This window comes from Pogona vitticeps, chromosome 3 (genome assembly GCF_051106095.1).
Source record: "Pogona vitticeps strain Pit_001003342236 chromosome 3, PviZW2.1, whole genome shotgun sequence".
NCBI lineage: Eukaryota > Metazoa > Chordata > Lepidosauria > Squamata > Agamidae > Pogona > Pogona vitticeps.
The window spans coordinates 55,195,919-55,209,112 of record NC_135785.1 but is presented as its reverse complement, the minus strand read 5'-3'; the positions used below and the strand labels follow the sequence as shown (position 1 = coordinate 55,209,112).

Below are 13,194 nucleotides of genomic sequence, written 5' to 3'. Positions count from 1 at the left end.
CAGGGGGCACAGTGTGGGATCCAACCCCCAAGCTCTGGCACCACAGCAAGCTACCTAAGCCACTGAAACTATCCAACCAGCTCCTCTGGCAAAAACATAACAATAAAACCTCCTTAGAACTTTGGTTGAGAAATTGCATACACAAGCTATATGGTGGCAGATAAAATTAAGAAGAACTATGGGAGGAGAATTAGTCTTTAATACCACCCGAAGGGTGACAAATTTGGAAAAGCTAACTGAAGCAGAGGTTCCCTGCGCCCTAGCACAGTAAGATGCAAAGTACAGTGGATTCGTCTGTTGCCAGCAGAACTAGAGAACAGAACTCAACATAAAGACACAGAGTTCAGCTGCTTTAGTTCCTCCAGGTCATCACTGCTTATTCACGAAAATCCCCATGAGAGATTCCAAAAAGACTTTTGAGCAATTCTCACAAAATGTGGCCTGACAACAAAACAAGACTCTAAAACGGGGTCAAGATGACAGTCGGTTTCCACATTATAAGCCTACTGCGAGAAAGAAAGCACAAGGTGAACTTCTAGCAAAAAAAAAAAAAAAAGGTGTGGCACAACTCAGGATTCTTCAAAATTGACTCATTAAAAACAAGTTCTCTCTAAGCTGAATTGCCACTGGGATTTGCCAGTCTCAGTTCACCAGTCACGTCATCAACAAGCCTCTCCCAGATCCTTTGGGGGGGGGGAGCCATCTTTTCTGCTATGCCCAGCATTCCTTCCTCTTCTCCCTTATGGGTGCCTATTAATAGAAAGAAAGGAGGGGGAAGGGAGAAGCCAACCCTTTCAGCTTCCCCCAAAGCCTAGCTGGATCTTCCTTCTTCCTGTGTGGGCGTGGTAGAGCCGCCAGCAGCTCCACCCGCCTCTTTGGCTTCTCCTAAAAACCCAGAAAGGGAAAAATAGCCTTCCTGTTCAAACTCACAGGCTCCTCTTTCTACCCAGAACACCCCCCACCCTATCCACTGGGGCCTGGCTGTCCAATTGGAAAATAATTAGATAGCAATTTTATTTATGACTCCCCTTTCTCCCCCTCTCCCCCATTTTAATGGCTAAATGGTGACTCATTTTGGCAGCATTAGAATACACAGGAAGTTGTCTCTGTTTTACAGCCACCACTGTTCATTTGTTGTTAAATATTTATCCTACACAATGATGCTTGAAAGGAATTTGAGGGCCTGTTTGTGCAGCTTTCTCAGAGATTTCAAGGCAGTTGGATCAGATCAGAAAAAGGCCGGGACAGATCAGAAAAGAACAAGGGAAAGAAAGGCCTAGGCATCCATTCTTTGGAGGACAGCTGTGTTAAGACACCTGCATGCTGCATGCTATTGGACTCATGCCACATATTCAAGATCACACCCTTGAACTCAGTATTAATCCAGAGTAAATACCACTCCCTGGTGCCAAGCACACAATCACCAATGCAGATTACAACCCCATTTCATCCATCAATGTGTGTCAAGGGAAATGGTTTGGAAGGAGCCATCTACCCTTTTCACAGTCTGTAGACCCATACCTTTATATTTTTAATCATTAATGAACAACACAAGGCAATTAAGTGATCCTAAGTATATATCCTCAATCAACTTTCATGGACTCTTACTGGGATCCTCTTCCCTAGAGACCTATGCATGAATGTACAATTCCCCCGCCCCCCATTCCTATAAAAAGAAAAAGAAAACTGACTTAGCATTAAGATATACAAACATGTGCCTTCCAACACCGGAAACAAAACTTACTCTAGCATTAGAACAAATTTTCCTCTAACATCCAAAAGCTGAAAACCTCTGAATAGCTTAGGGAGTGAACAGAGATCTCCTTGCCCCCACCCCTACCCCACTGTCAGGGCAAATTATAGCCTAAAGCTGCTGGGGCTGTTCTAGGGAAGTTCCCTCCCCCAACTGCAAAATAATGGCTTGTCAGTGGGCTACCTTTTCCAGCTGAACAGCCAGAAAAAGGTGACTTCACATCACTCTCCATAGCATGAAGCCACATCAGATTTCCTTTTCCTAACAGATGGGGGGCGGGGGAGAATAGTGGAAAGGAAAGAGGGAGATATCTGGTGATTTGACATTGACAAGCCTTACAATAGGAGAGTTGCATTGTAAGCCAGGTCTTGCTCCCAGCCCTTGGGAGCCAAGCTGCCTGAAACCAGATTTCACTGCACGCAACCTTCGAGCCCATTGGATTTCCTCTCCACCCCATTCTTGTGTGAGAGAATCACAGGGGTTGGGCTTTTAGGAAAGATTCCCAGAACAAGCAAAAGAGCTTTGGGTGCTTTTTGTTCTGTTTTGTTTTTTGTTTTAAAGCAATGTTGGAGACAGCTGGTGGAGAAGTTGCTAACAATCATATGCACTTTCAACTGACTGGAGCAAATACACACACACACACACACACACACACACACACACACACACACAAACACACACAAACACACACAAAGAGGAGGGACTCTTTAATACCTGTCAATAGGGCTCTGCTTATCTGTAGCCATATACAAATGGACTGTAGCTTTAGCTAATTTCCTCCTGTTCTCCAAATTGTTTGCAAAGCACTTAGCAGCTTTAAAGGTCCCATTGTTTTCACCCTGTTACAAAAGCACCTCTGAGACCACCATGATACATTCCATCCCCCATGTCACACACACATTGAATAGCCACATTCAAATGGAAAGACTACACACACACACACACACAAACACACACACACACACACACACACTCTCTCTCTCTCTCTCTCTCTCTCTCTCTCCCCCCCCCCCACTGGTTTATCCCCTCCCTTCCCCCATCACATCCTGTTCGGAGAGGGTCTATTTCCCCTGATGCATTTCTAATGAAGCCTGAAAAGATCATGTCAGCTTTTGTTTACTTTCTCATTTTCTCCACATCTAAGATGTCAGCAAAGCACTGGGATAGGTGGAGCAAGGCTGTGCCATGCAACTTGCATCAAATCATACTGGCAGTGATGGGAAGATATATGTTGCAGGGAAAAGAGAGACCAGAAGTAACGATCCTTATTTTAAAAGAAAGGTCACCTTTGGATGAAATAGTTCACTTTCTTACTGTAAAAGGTTTCTTCTGAGTAGAAAGGACCACCTTTTTCATTAAGGATAAAACTGTTCTTAGCAAAATAAGAGATTAAAAAATGGGGCTTTTGGGCCAACATCAATCCAGTTAGTATGCAATCAAGAAAACTATAAGAAAGGGAGAAATACTTTCACTGCACCACCACTTATTTACCTCATGCAAATGGCTTCAGGCCTGACAGATCTTATGTCACTGTGGAAGGCATTTCTGTTTTCTTTTTTTTTTCCCCTTTTTCTTTTTTTGAGAAAACAGGAGGCTCTCTGGGGCAGGGAATTGTTTCCTAGCATTCCTGTGTTACCACTAGTTGCAGTGCTTGTAAACATGAAAAGGGGAGGCAGTGTTTAGCACTCACTTACCCTGATCTCATTGCGCCGAATTTCCACGTCACACACAGAGTGTCCTTGGTGGGCCCCACTGTAGTAACAACAGAACTGGCAGACAGCAACCTGCTCAGCCTCGCAGTGGTACAGTCGGTAGGCATTGTGCTGGGGGCAACTCCAGGCCCTGACATCATCGGCCTCCACCAGGAGGTGCCCACGGGCTGTGGAGGGCTGCTGCAGGTGCGTCTGAACATGAGACTGGCAGCAGGGAGCTTCACACCTCAGGCAGATCTTCTGGGCAGGCAAAGGTGGCCCACGGCGGCAGAAGACACAGTGTAAGACAGAAGGAGTCTTTTCTAGGTTGAGAGAGTTGAACTTCTCCACAATGTTGGTCAGCTTTAAGTTCTTCTCAAGGTTAGGCTTCTGATTGTAGGCCTGGTTACATTCAGGACAACGTACTAGCCCCGTTTCTTTGGCCCAAGCTTCTCCTATGCATCCCCTACAGAAATTGTGCTTACAAGGAAGCTGAACAGGTTCCACAAAGACATGCAGACAAATGGGGCATATAAGCTCTTCCTCAAAACAGTTCTTCCAGTTTTCAGCCATGTCTCTTATTTTTTTTTTTAAAAAAAAACTCTCTTTAAAAGTCAGCTTTTGGTCTACCAATGTAGAGAATGTTGGGTTTCCACTTTTGCAACAGAAAGGCCACTGAGTTGCTAAGAAACCAAAAAATGAAAATAAAAACAATTAAATTCAGATCTACAAAAATTCAAAGCAAAAAATTCTCCTCAAGAGCCCAACAGCAAAATCCAAGAAATGTAATGAAGTTAACTACCAATATGCAAAGCAGAAAATGGTTCTAAAGTTTAAAACTGAAACAATCTTAACTTTTACCAAGTTTTTACTCACAATTCTGAAAAGTAAAACTTACCAAGAATTGAAAAAAATCCATATAAAATCCGGAAGCAGGGAGTCCAAATGCCATATAAAACTCTTAAGTTAAGCACTGCCAATTTATCATGAGTTTATGCAGAATATTTGATCTGGAATAACTGATCTCTCTCCTTAATAAACACAAGCAAATGACTTTTCAAATGCTTTCTCTTTCAAAATTTAAGTCTTTAATTGAGTCATCAAAAAAAGGAGATAAAATCCAAACTGAAGATGAAAAATGCAAAGGAGAAGAAGGAAAACTATGACAGCTAACTTCTAATGGAGCCAAATGGTGCAAAAAGAATATATGAATAATTCTTCATTAGCTTTAGGACAGTGCAATCTCAGTACCATTTGGATGAAATTCCAGCCTAGAGCCAAAGGGACCCTCCCATCATTCACTCCTTTTCACAAATAGGAATGAGGAGAGAAAGGAGGACTTGTGAAGGCAGAAACTGAAGCTGAAGACAAATTCAACCAAGATCAACCTGCTCCCAAGAGACACTGGGATTTCACCTTCTCAAAAATCTGTCCCAATTTTTCATTTATAAGACAGCAACGGAAAACAGTACTCCTGACGCAAAATCCCTAGTCTTTTGGAAGAATGATGGGTTGCTCTCACTGGAAGAAAAACAAGTATGCCTTGATCAAACTGAAAAGGAATTTCTCAACTGCTAATGAAGAGCCCAGCCCCCGCCTCTTCCCCTTTGCTTCTCTGTTTTCCTTCTGACATGAAAGCTATTTCTCCTTTTGGAACCAGCCTGCAAAGGGGAGGGGGCGGAGGGGGGGGAGGGAGAGGAGGAGAAGGACAGACACGCACAAGCTTAAAGGGAACCGCTGAAATGTACAATTCCAAGAGGACTCGGTTAGTCCTCAGCCATTTTGAGCTGTGTTTTTTTTTAATTGGAGGATTTAAAAAAATAAATAGAAACGAATCTATTAAAGGGGGGGGAGAAGTGGATGGCACCACCCTGCAAAATGTGCGCTTTACGTGGGTTTGGGGGGGAGAGAGAGAGAAAGACCGGGAGAGAAGGGGAGGACTCTAAATTGAGTTTATACAGCCGCAGCTGCTGTGCCTTTTCGCTTTTATCATCAGATCAAAAAAAAACCTACATGCTCCTCACAACCACCTCCAGCCATCTTGGGTCTCCCCACACACACACACGCACTACACTTTAAATAAAAATCTATTTTTAAAAATATACAGATATACCTATCTCCGACACCTCTCGCTAACGCTCCCCTTAGTCACGAACAACACGAATTAACTGGCACCCCGACGGATCAGGCGATCTCTTTCACCTTTGCCACATGGAAAAGCAGCACGGACGCGCGACCCACGGTTTCAAACCAAAGGCATAACGCAAATCAAAAGACGGAGAGGGATCGCTGGCTATCTCGCACCACACTAACACGCAGAAAGGAAGCAGGGGAGGGGAAAATATGTAAATTCCGGATCCTTTAAACCAGGGATAAATTTTCTCCCCCAGAAAAGGGCCATTTATCGATTACGAAGATCCATAACCAATTAAAAAAAAAAACCTAAACAGATTTTAAAAATAATAATTTCCCAGTTCCAGGCAGAGAAGTGGAAAAGGGCTAAACCGAGAGCTTTGGGCTGCTTAAGAGAGATTTCCTCCTGCATGCATACCGATTAAAAACCCTTCAAAACACGCCACACACAAACACACGTCAAGGTCTCAGCAATATAATGCAAGGCCCGAGCTCCGGGGTTGATGGCACACACGCACAAAAAGAGAGAGAGAGAGAGGTCTTTCGAGGAGGGACTCGAGGTGGCAAATCAAGGTGAAGAGAGGTTGCCTATAGGTAGGAAACGGGAGGGATGCTTCTGCCGCTGCCTCTTCCTCGCCTCCCCGGGGAATGAAAGCGCATTAGGGTTGGTGTGAATGGGGGGAAGCAGAAGAATGGGGCGGGGGGGGAGTATGAAGGAACTCAAGGGCGGAAGGATGACTAAAGATCAAGGGCGCATAGCAAGATTTCCCCCTTCCCCCCCTTCAAGGTTTAAAGAAACAGCGGCTGAATCCGATCTCCGAAGAGCAGGGCCCCCTTTAACCGAAGCCGAGTCAATCGTCAATCAATCGATTGATCCGACTGGATAACGAAATGTGGAGTCCTCGAGAGGAACAAGGACAAAAATGAGAAGAAGAGGGGAAGGAAAAAAAAACCGAGTGAAAGAAAAATCTGGAGTTCCAATCCGGAGTGAGTCGCTGCTCGAGCTGCCTGTGGGCCTCCTCGGCTGGATTCGGTCCCCTCCTTCCCTCCCTCCCGCCGGGTCTGAGCCCAGCCCAGCCGCAACCACCACCGCCAGCCGTTTACTTCCCGGCTCGGTCGACTCCCTCTTGGCGGCGGCTGGAGCCGATGGTGGCGGTGGTGCTGCTGCTGCCGCCGAGAGGCTGCTCGACCCCCTTCTCCCCGCCCTCACGTGATCCGCCACAACTTGATACATTACACACAACGCGTCCGGGTTTTCTTAAAGGGGCAATGGCACGCCTGGCGAACGACAAGGTGGGGTGAGGTGGGCCCTCCTTCTAGTAGGCCTCTACAGTAGTTCGGTGTGTCGGCCTTCGTACTTACATGGTGGTGGTGGTGGTGGCGGGCTTGGTCTCGGAGCCCCTTCGGTCTGCCGGTGGGGAGGCAGCCATTACTGGCCTCCCCCGCTCTGTTCTCCGACCTTAACTGCATGTCAGGGTATGAGTCATAGTGGGTCACCACCATCACCACCTCCGAGGGGAGGGGAAAATGTGGCCAGGTCTACCTGTTTAATAAGCACAGGGCTTGTTTTCTCACAACGTCGCTGAGAGAGGTTTATATGTACCGTGGACGCCTGGTAGCAGACTGCCTGGTGTCCCCGCGGTGCTCTTTGGGAGACCGACCCCCCTATGCCATGCCTTTCAGGCATCTAGGACTGTGCTCTGGCCTATGGAACATTGGTAGAGGTAGCGAGATGAAGAACATCCACCTGGGAAATTACCCTTATTTAGTGGCACTGTCATCTGTAATGATAATTTAATTTTCAAAAAAGATATTTAATAATTGCTGGAAATCTATGCAAACAAAAGAAAACCACTTTCCACACAGCTATGGCAGACACAAATGCCCTGTCCTGGAAGTATGACTAATTCCCTGAAGGATATTGAATTGCACGTTCCTGCCCTATCCGACTTTGTCTAATTTGGCTAATAGATTATCTGATTTTATTTATTTATTTATTTAATTGGACTTCTACCCTGCCAATCTAGACCAAATGTCTGATCTTTTATACACTGCTGCTGATATGAATTACCATTTATTTAGTGGCAGTGGAAGACTAGATGCTATGTAGGTCTTAGTGACCTGATATGGGGATGTTGTTCCAAAATATCTTCAAGGCACCAGACTGAGGAAGATAGGTTTGCAGGAAGGCAGGTCTTTGCTAGCCAAAAAAATGGCAGTGATGGAATGGGAGGGAGGACTCTAGACTGGCTCAAATAATAATGCTAGGAAGAAGAAACCATAGTTTGGAATTAATTCATAGTGATTTTATGCAACTATTATTTCAAATATTCAAAATATCTTACACTATTGCAATAAACAGTAAAAGCAGTAAAATGTAATTTATAAACTCCAAGTGGCAGTCAATCCATAAATACCTTGCTAGAGACCTTCTTCTTTGTTGGTAATGAAAATCATACCTCCATTCAACTTTCCTGCTATAGATCCATTTGAATAAAATTAATATTGTAATGCTTGGCTTTTCAATCCTAAATCCAGTTCTCTTAAAGCTGAAAGCTGTGTTGGCAGCGTACTATATTTTAATTTGTATTTATAGTATTAGAAATGACTAACAAAGGATTTCTCCACTCCCCAGAAACACTAGTGGCACCTACTGTTTTTTAATTCTGTGTTTGAAAAATATGAGCAACCTCCCCCCCTTTGGAAGTGAACAGAGTAGTGTATCTGTTATCAGAACTTTTCTGCCAATCTTATCAGCCAGCGGCAGCTTTTCCCACGATGTGGGGGAGAGGGTTATGAGTTGAAATCCTGGAAAATATGCAGTGTGCAATCTTCTTTTCTACTGTGTAAATAAATTGTCCAGGAGAAAAATTCAAAAGCTCAGATTCATGTCAGATTTAAAAATAAAAATAAAAACCCCGAAGTCACAGTGCGGAACCATGAGTGTTACAATGAACTCCTTAATGTGAAACTGAGAATTGATTTGTTAAAAGCTAATCATTTTAGAGTACAGTATATTATGAAATTAGTTATGTTAATCATTAGTTACATGTTAGTGATGTGCTATTTTTACATTTTAATAAGATCAGTTAAAATAACTAAAATGGTTGCCATCACAAATCACCATCCAAATTAACACAGAACATTGTTTTAATGTTATTAATAGTTTAAATAACAATCAACAATGTCTTTTAAAATTATGAAAAACTATAGTGTATTACAGGTGATGAAGGAATTTTTGGTAAATCAGCTGCAAGCCCTATTGAGTTCAATGGAGTAAAACTGCCTTCATAGGATACAGACAGTGTGGTTTAGTGGTCAGAGTGTTCTACCAGGACTTGGGAGATCCAGGTACTGTACTAGTCTCAACCAGCAATGAAACTCTATGAGTAGCCTTGGGATAGTTGCACTCATATCTCAGGCTGACCTACCCGCAAGGACACTGTGAGGATAAAATGCAGAGCAGGAGAGCTATTTATGTAGCTTTAAGCTCACTATAGGACAGTCAGGATATAAATGTAATGTTTATAGTAATTGTTTAGAAGCAACATGATTCCCAAGAGCAGGCAAGCTGGCATCGAAGATACCAGGAAGTAAGGTTAGAATAGGTAGAACATTTACACTTTATATTCCACATTCTCTTCAAGATGAAAGGGCCTTTGGGGGGTGTTCTTTCTAAATCCCCATTGCTTATTTTGTCTGATACATAAAAATGGATGCATTTGTATATTGACTGGAAAGTACAATTAAAAAGCTGAAGGAAAGGTTGGGCAGCACTTTTATAAGACCCCTAAAAATTACAGTTTTAAGTCCTCTTTTGACCCCCTGTGGTCTTCATCAATTAAAAAGCTGTGTTGCAGAAAATGTATATTGGTAGTCACTTGTCTATGATTGGAGCAGGTCTCCAAATCAATACTAAACTGACACTATTTAAACCACTGTAATAAAACAAGGTACTAAATGCCAACCAAAGTACAGTATAAGTAAATCTAACCTGTGAAATTCATTTCCTAGAAATCAAACGTCAATGGTTATTTTTAATACTGTATTTTTTTAGATTGTGGTTTATACTGTGCGTATTCCTGTTCAGCAGCTCGATTGTGAATTACATCCATTTTCTTTATTATATCAATACCCTGTTCCCCTGAAAATGAGACCTCGTATGATTTTTCAGGATGCTCGTAATATAAGCCCTACCCTGACAAATAAGCCCTAGTTGAGTGACAACCCACCTTCCACCACTGTGCAGCAACCAGAAGATGACATGACTGTATTTGAATAAACGCAAATTACATGGAAGTGAAAGGAAAGTCCAATGCTGCAAAGAAAAATACTGCATAGGAACCTGGAATGTAAGATCTATGAAACTTGGGGAGCTGGATGTGGTCAAACAGGAGATGGCAAGAATAAACATCGATATCCTGGGCATCAGTGAACTAAAATGGATGGAAATGGGCAAATTCAATTCAGACAATTACCATACCTCCTGTTGTGGGCAAGAATCCCGAAGAAGAAATGGAGCAGCCCTCAGAGTCAACAAAAGAGCGGGAACAACTGTACTGGGATACCATCTCAAAAATTATAGAATGATTTCAACATGAATCCAAGGCAGACCTTTCAACATCACAGCAATCCAAGTTTATGCACCAACCACCAATGCTGAAGAGGCAAAAATTGATGCCTCTATGAAGAATTACAACACCTTCTAGAACTGGCACCAAAGAAATATGTTCTTCTCATTATAGGGTATTGGAATGCTAAAGTAGGGAGTCAACAGATAAAAGGAACAACAGGTAAGTTTGGCCTTGGAGTTCAAAACGAAGCAGGGCAAAGGCTAATCGAGTTTTGTCAGGAAAAAAGTTGGACATCACAAACACTCTTCCAACAACACGAGAGGCAACTCTACACATGGACATCACCAGATGGGCAATAGCGAAATCAGATTCATTATGTTCTCTGCAGCCAAAGATGGAGAAGCTCTATACAGTCAGTAAAAACAAGACCTGGTGCTGATTGTGGCTCTGATCATCAGCGTCTTATAGCAAAATTCAAGCTTAAACTGAAGAAAGTAGGAAAAAACACTGGTTTAGTCAAGTATAATCAAAATCCAATCCCTTATGAATACACAGTAGAAGTGAAGAACAGATTTAAGGAACTCAATTTGGTGGACAGAGTGCCTGAAGAACTATGGATGGAGGCTCATAACATTGTAAAGGAGGCAGCAACAAAAAACATCCCAGAGGAAAAAAATGCAAGAAAACAAAGTGGCTGTCCAATGAAGTCTTACAAATAGCAGAGAAGAGAAACAAAATGCAAGGGAGATAGGGAAAGTTACAGAAAATGGAATACAGACTTCCAAAGAGTAGCAAGGAGAGAAAAGAGGGCCTCCTTAAATGAACAGTGCAAAGAAATAGAGGAAAATACTGTAATAGAAAGGGAAAAACCAGAGATCTGTTCAAAAAAAATTTGAGATATTAAAGAAACATTTTGTGCAAAGATGGACATGATGAAGGACAAAAATGTTAGAGACATTACAAAAGCAGAAGGCATCAAGAAGAGGTGGCAAGAATACACAGAGGAATTATACCAGAAAGATCTGGATGTCCCGGACAATCCAGATAGTGTGGTTGCTGACCTTGAGCCAGACATCCTGGAGAGCGAAGTCAAGTGAGCCTTAGAAAGCATGGCTAACAACAAGGCCAGTGGAAGTGATGGCATTCCAGTGGAACCATTTAAAATCTAAAAAAAAATGATGCTGTTAAGGTGCTACACTCAATATGCCAGCAAGTTTGGAAAACTCAGCAGTGGCCAGAGGATTGGAAAAGATCAGTCTACATCCCTATCCCAAAGAAGGGCAGTGCCAAAGAATGCTCCAGCTACCGTACAACTGCTCTCATTTCACATGCTAGCAAGGTTATGCTCAAAATCCTCCAAGGTAGGCTTCAGCAGTATGTGGACCGAGAACTCCCGGAAGTATAAGCTGGATTCGAAGGGACAGAGGAACTCGAGACCAAATTGCTAACATGCGCTGGATTATGGAGAAAGCCACAGAGTTCCAAACAAAAGCATCTACTTCTGCTTCATTGACTATGCAAAAGCCTTTGACTGTGTGGACCACACCAAACTATGGCAAGTTCTTAAAGAAATGGGAGTGCCTGACAACCTTATCTACCTCCTGAGAAATCTATATGTGGGACAGGCAGCAACAGTTAGAACTGGATATGGAAAGGAGTACAAGGCTGTATATTGTCTTCCTGCTTATTTAACTTTTATGCAGAATACATCATGTGAAAGGCTGGATTGGATGAATCCCAAATCAGAATTAAGATTAAATATCAACAAGCTCAGATATGCAGATGATACCACTGATGGCAGAAAGTGAGGCGGAATTACAGAACCTTTTAATGAGGGTGAAAGAGGAGAGCGCAAAAATGGTCTGAAGCTCAACATCAAAAAAACTGAGATCATGACCACTGGTCCCATCACCTTCTGGCAAATAGAAGGGGAAGATCTGGAGGCAGTGACAGATTTTACCTTCTTGGGTTCCATGAGCACTGCAGATGGTGAGAGCAGCCCCAAAATTAAAAAACGCCTGTTCTTTGGGAGGAAAGCAATGAGAAACCTAGACAGCATCTCAAAAAGCAGAGACATCACCTTGCCAACAAAGGTCCTCATAGTCAAAGCTATGGTTTTTCCAAGTGAGAGCTGGACCATAAAGAAGGCTGACCACTAAAGAATTGATGCTTTTGAATTGTGGTGCTGGAGGAGACTCTTCAGAGTCCCCTGGACTGCAAGGAGATTAAACCTATCCATTCTGAAGGAAATCAACCCTGAGTACTCACTGGAAGGACAGGTCCTGAAACTGAGGCTCCAGTACTTTGGCCATCTCATGAGAAGAGAAGACTCCCTGCAAAAGACCCTGATATTGGGAAAGTGTGAGGGCAAGAGGAGAAACAGATGACAGAGGACAAGATGGATGGACAGTGTCATTGAAGCTACAAACATGAATTTGACCCAACTCTGGGAGGCAGTGGGAGACAGGACAGCCTAACGTGCTCTGGTCCATAGGGTCATGAAGAATCGGACACGACTTAACGACTGAACAACAACAACAGATTGTTGTACATGAAAAAAAAATATCCTGAAAATAAGCCCTAATGCTTTTTTTGGAGCAAAAATTAATATAAGACCCTGTTTTATTTTCAGGGAAACACGGTAATGGATTTCTGTATTTGCATTGTGAATGTACTGTTAAATTGCTTCAAGATTTCTCTTTGTGTAGGGAAGAAACACATAGCTTAATTAATAATAATAAATGTAGTAAATGTAGGTGCGAAGAAGAGGATCACCAGTTTTCAAAAGAGCAATAGTGCAGTCCTCAGAGGCAACATCAGTTGTGCTCACTAGTACTTATGCCTATATTATATGGAAAGGACTTTAACCTTATTTCCTTGCTATGTTTATGGGTAAATAAAATTAACTGTTTTGTAACAAAATGCTAGCTTATAGTTCCACGGCTGTTCTTTCTGAGCTAACCATCCAGTTTCTTATTTTCCTGCAGTAACAAAATAAGACATTATAAACACAGCTGTGTGCACAACTGGGAAAAGTTTGCTT

General features: G+C 42.7%; 1 protein-coding gene across 3 annotated transcripts in view; it reads right to left on the bottom strand.

Moving 5' to 3' along the window:
* Window positions 1-6,958, bottom strand: part of TRIM8 (tripartite motif containing 8) — a 75,594-nt gene extending 68,636 nt beyond the window's left edge. The window contains exons 1-2 of one of the 3 annotated variants that reach the window (XM_072995624.2): window positions 6,940-6,958; window positions 3,448-4,127 (exon numbers count right to left, since the gene is read on the bottom strand). In XM_072995624.2, the coding sequence (XP_072851725.1) occupies window positions 3,448-4,017 (570 nt within the window). In that variant the 5' untranslated portion in view covers window positions 4,018-4,127; window positions 6,940-6,958. Of the gene's footprint in view, window positions 1-3,447; window positions 4,128-4,342; window positions 6,642-6,939 lie in introns of those variants that run through there. The other 2 variants (XM_020790909.3, XM_020790910.3) reach the window with 2 other exon arrangements.
* Between the last annotated feature and the right edge of the window lie 6,236 nt (window positions 6,959-13,194).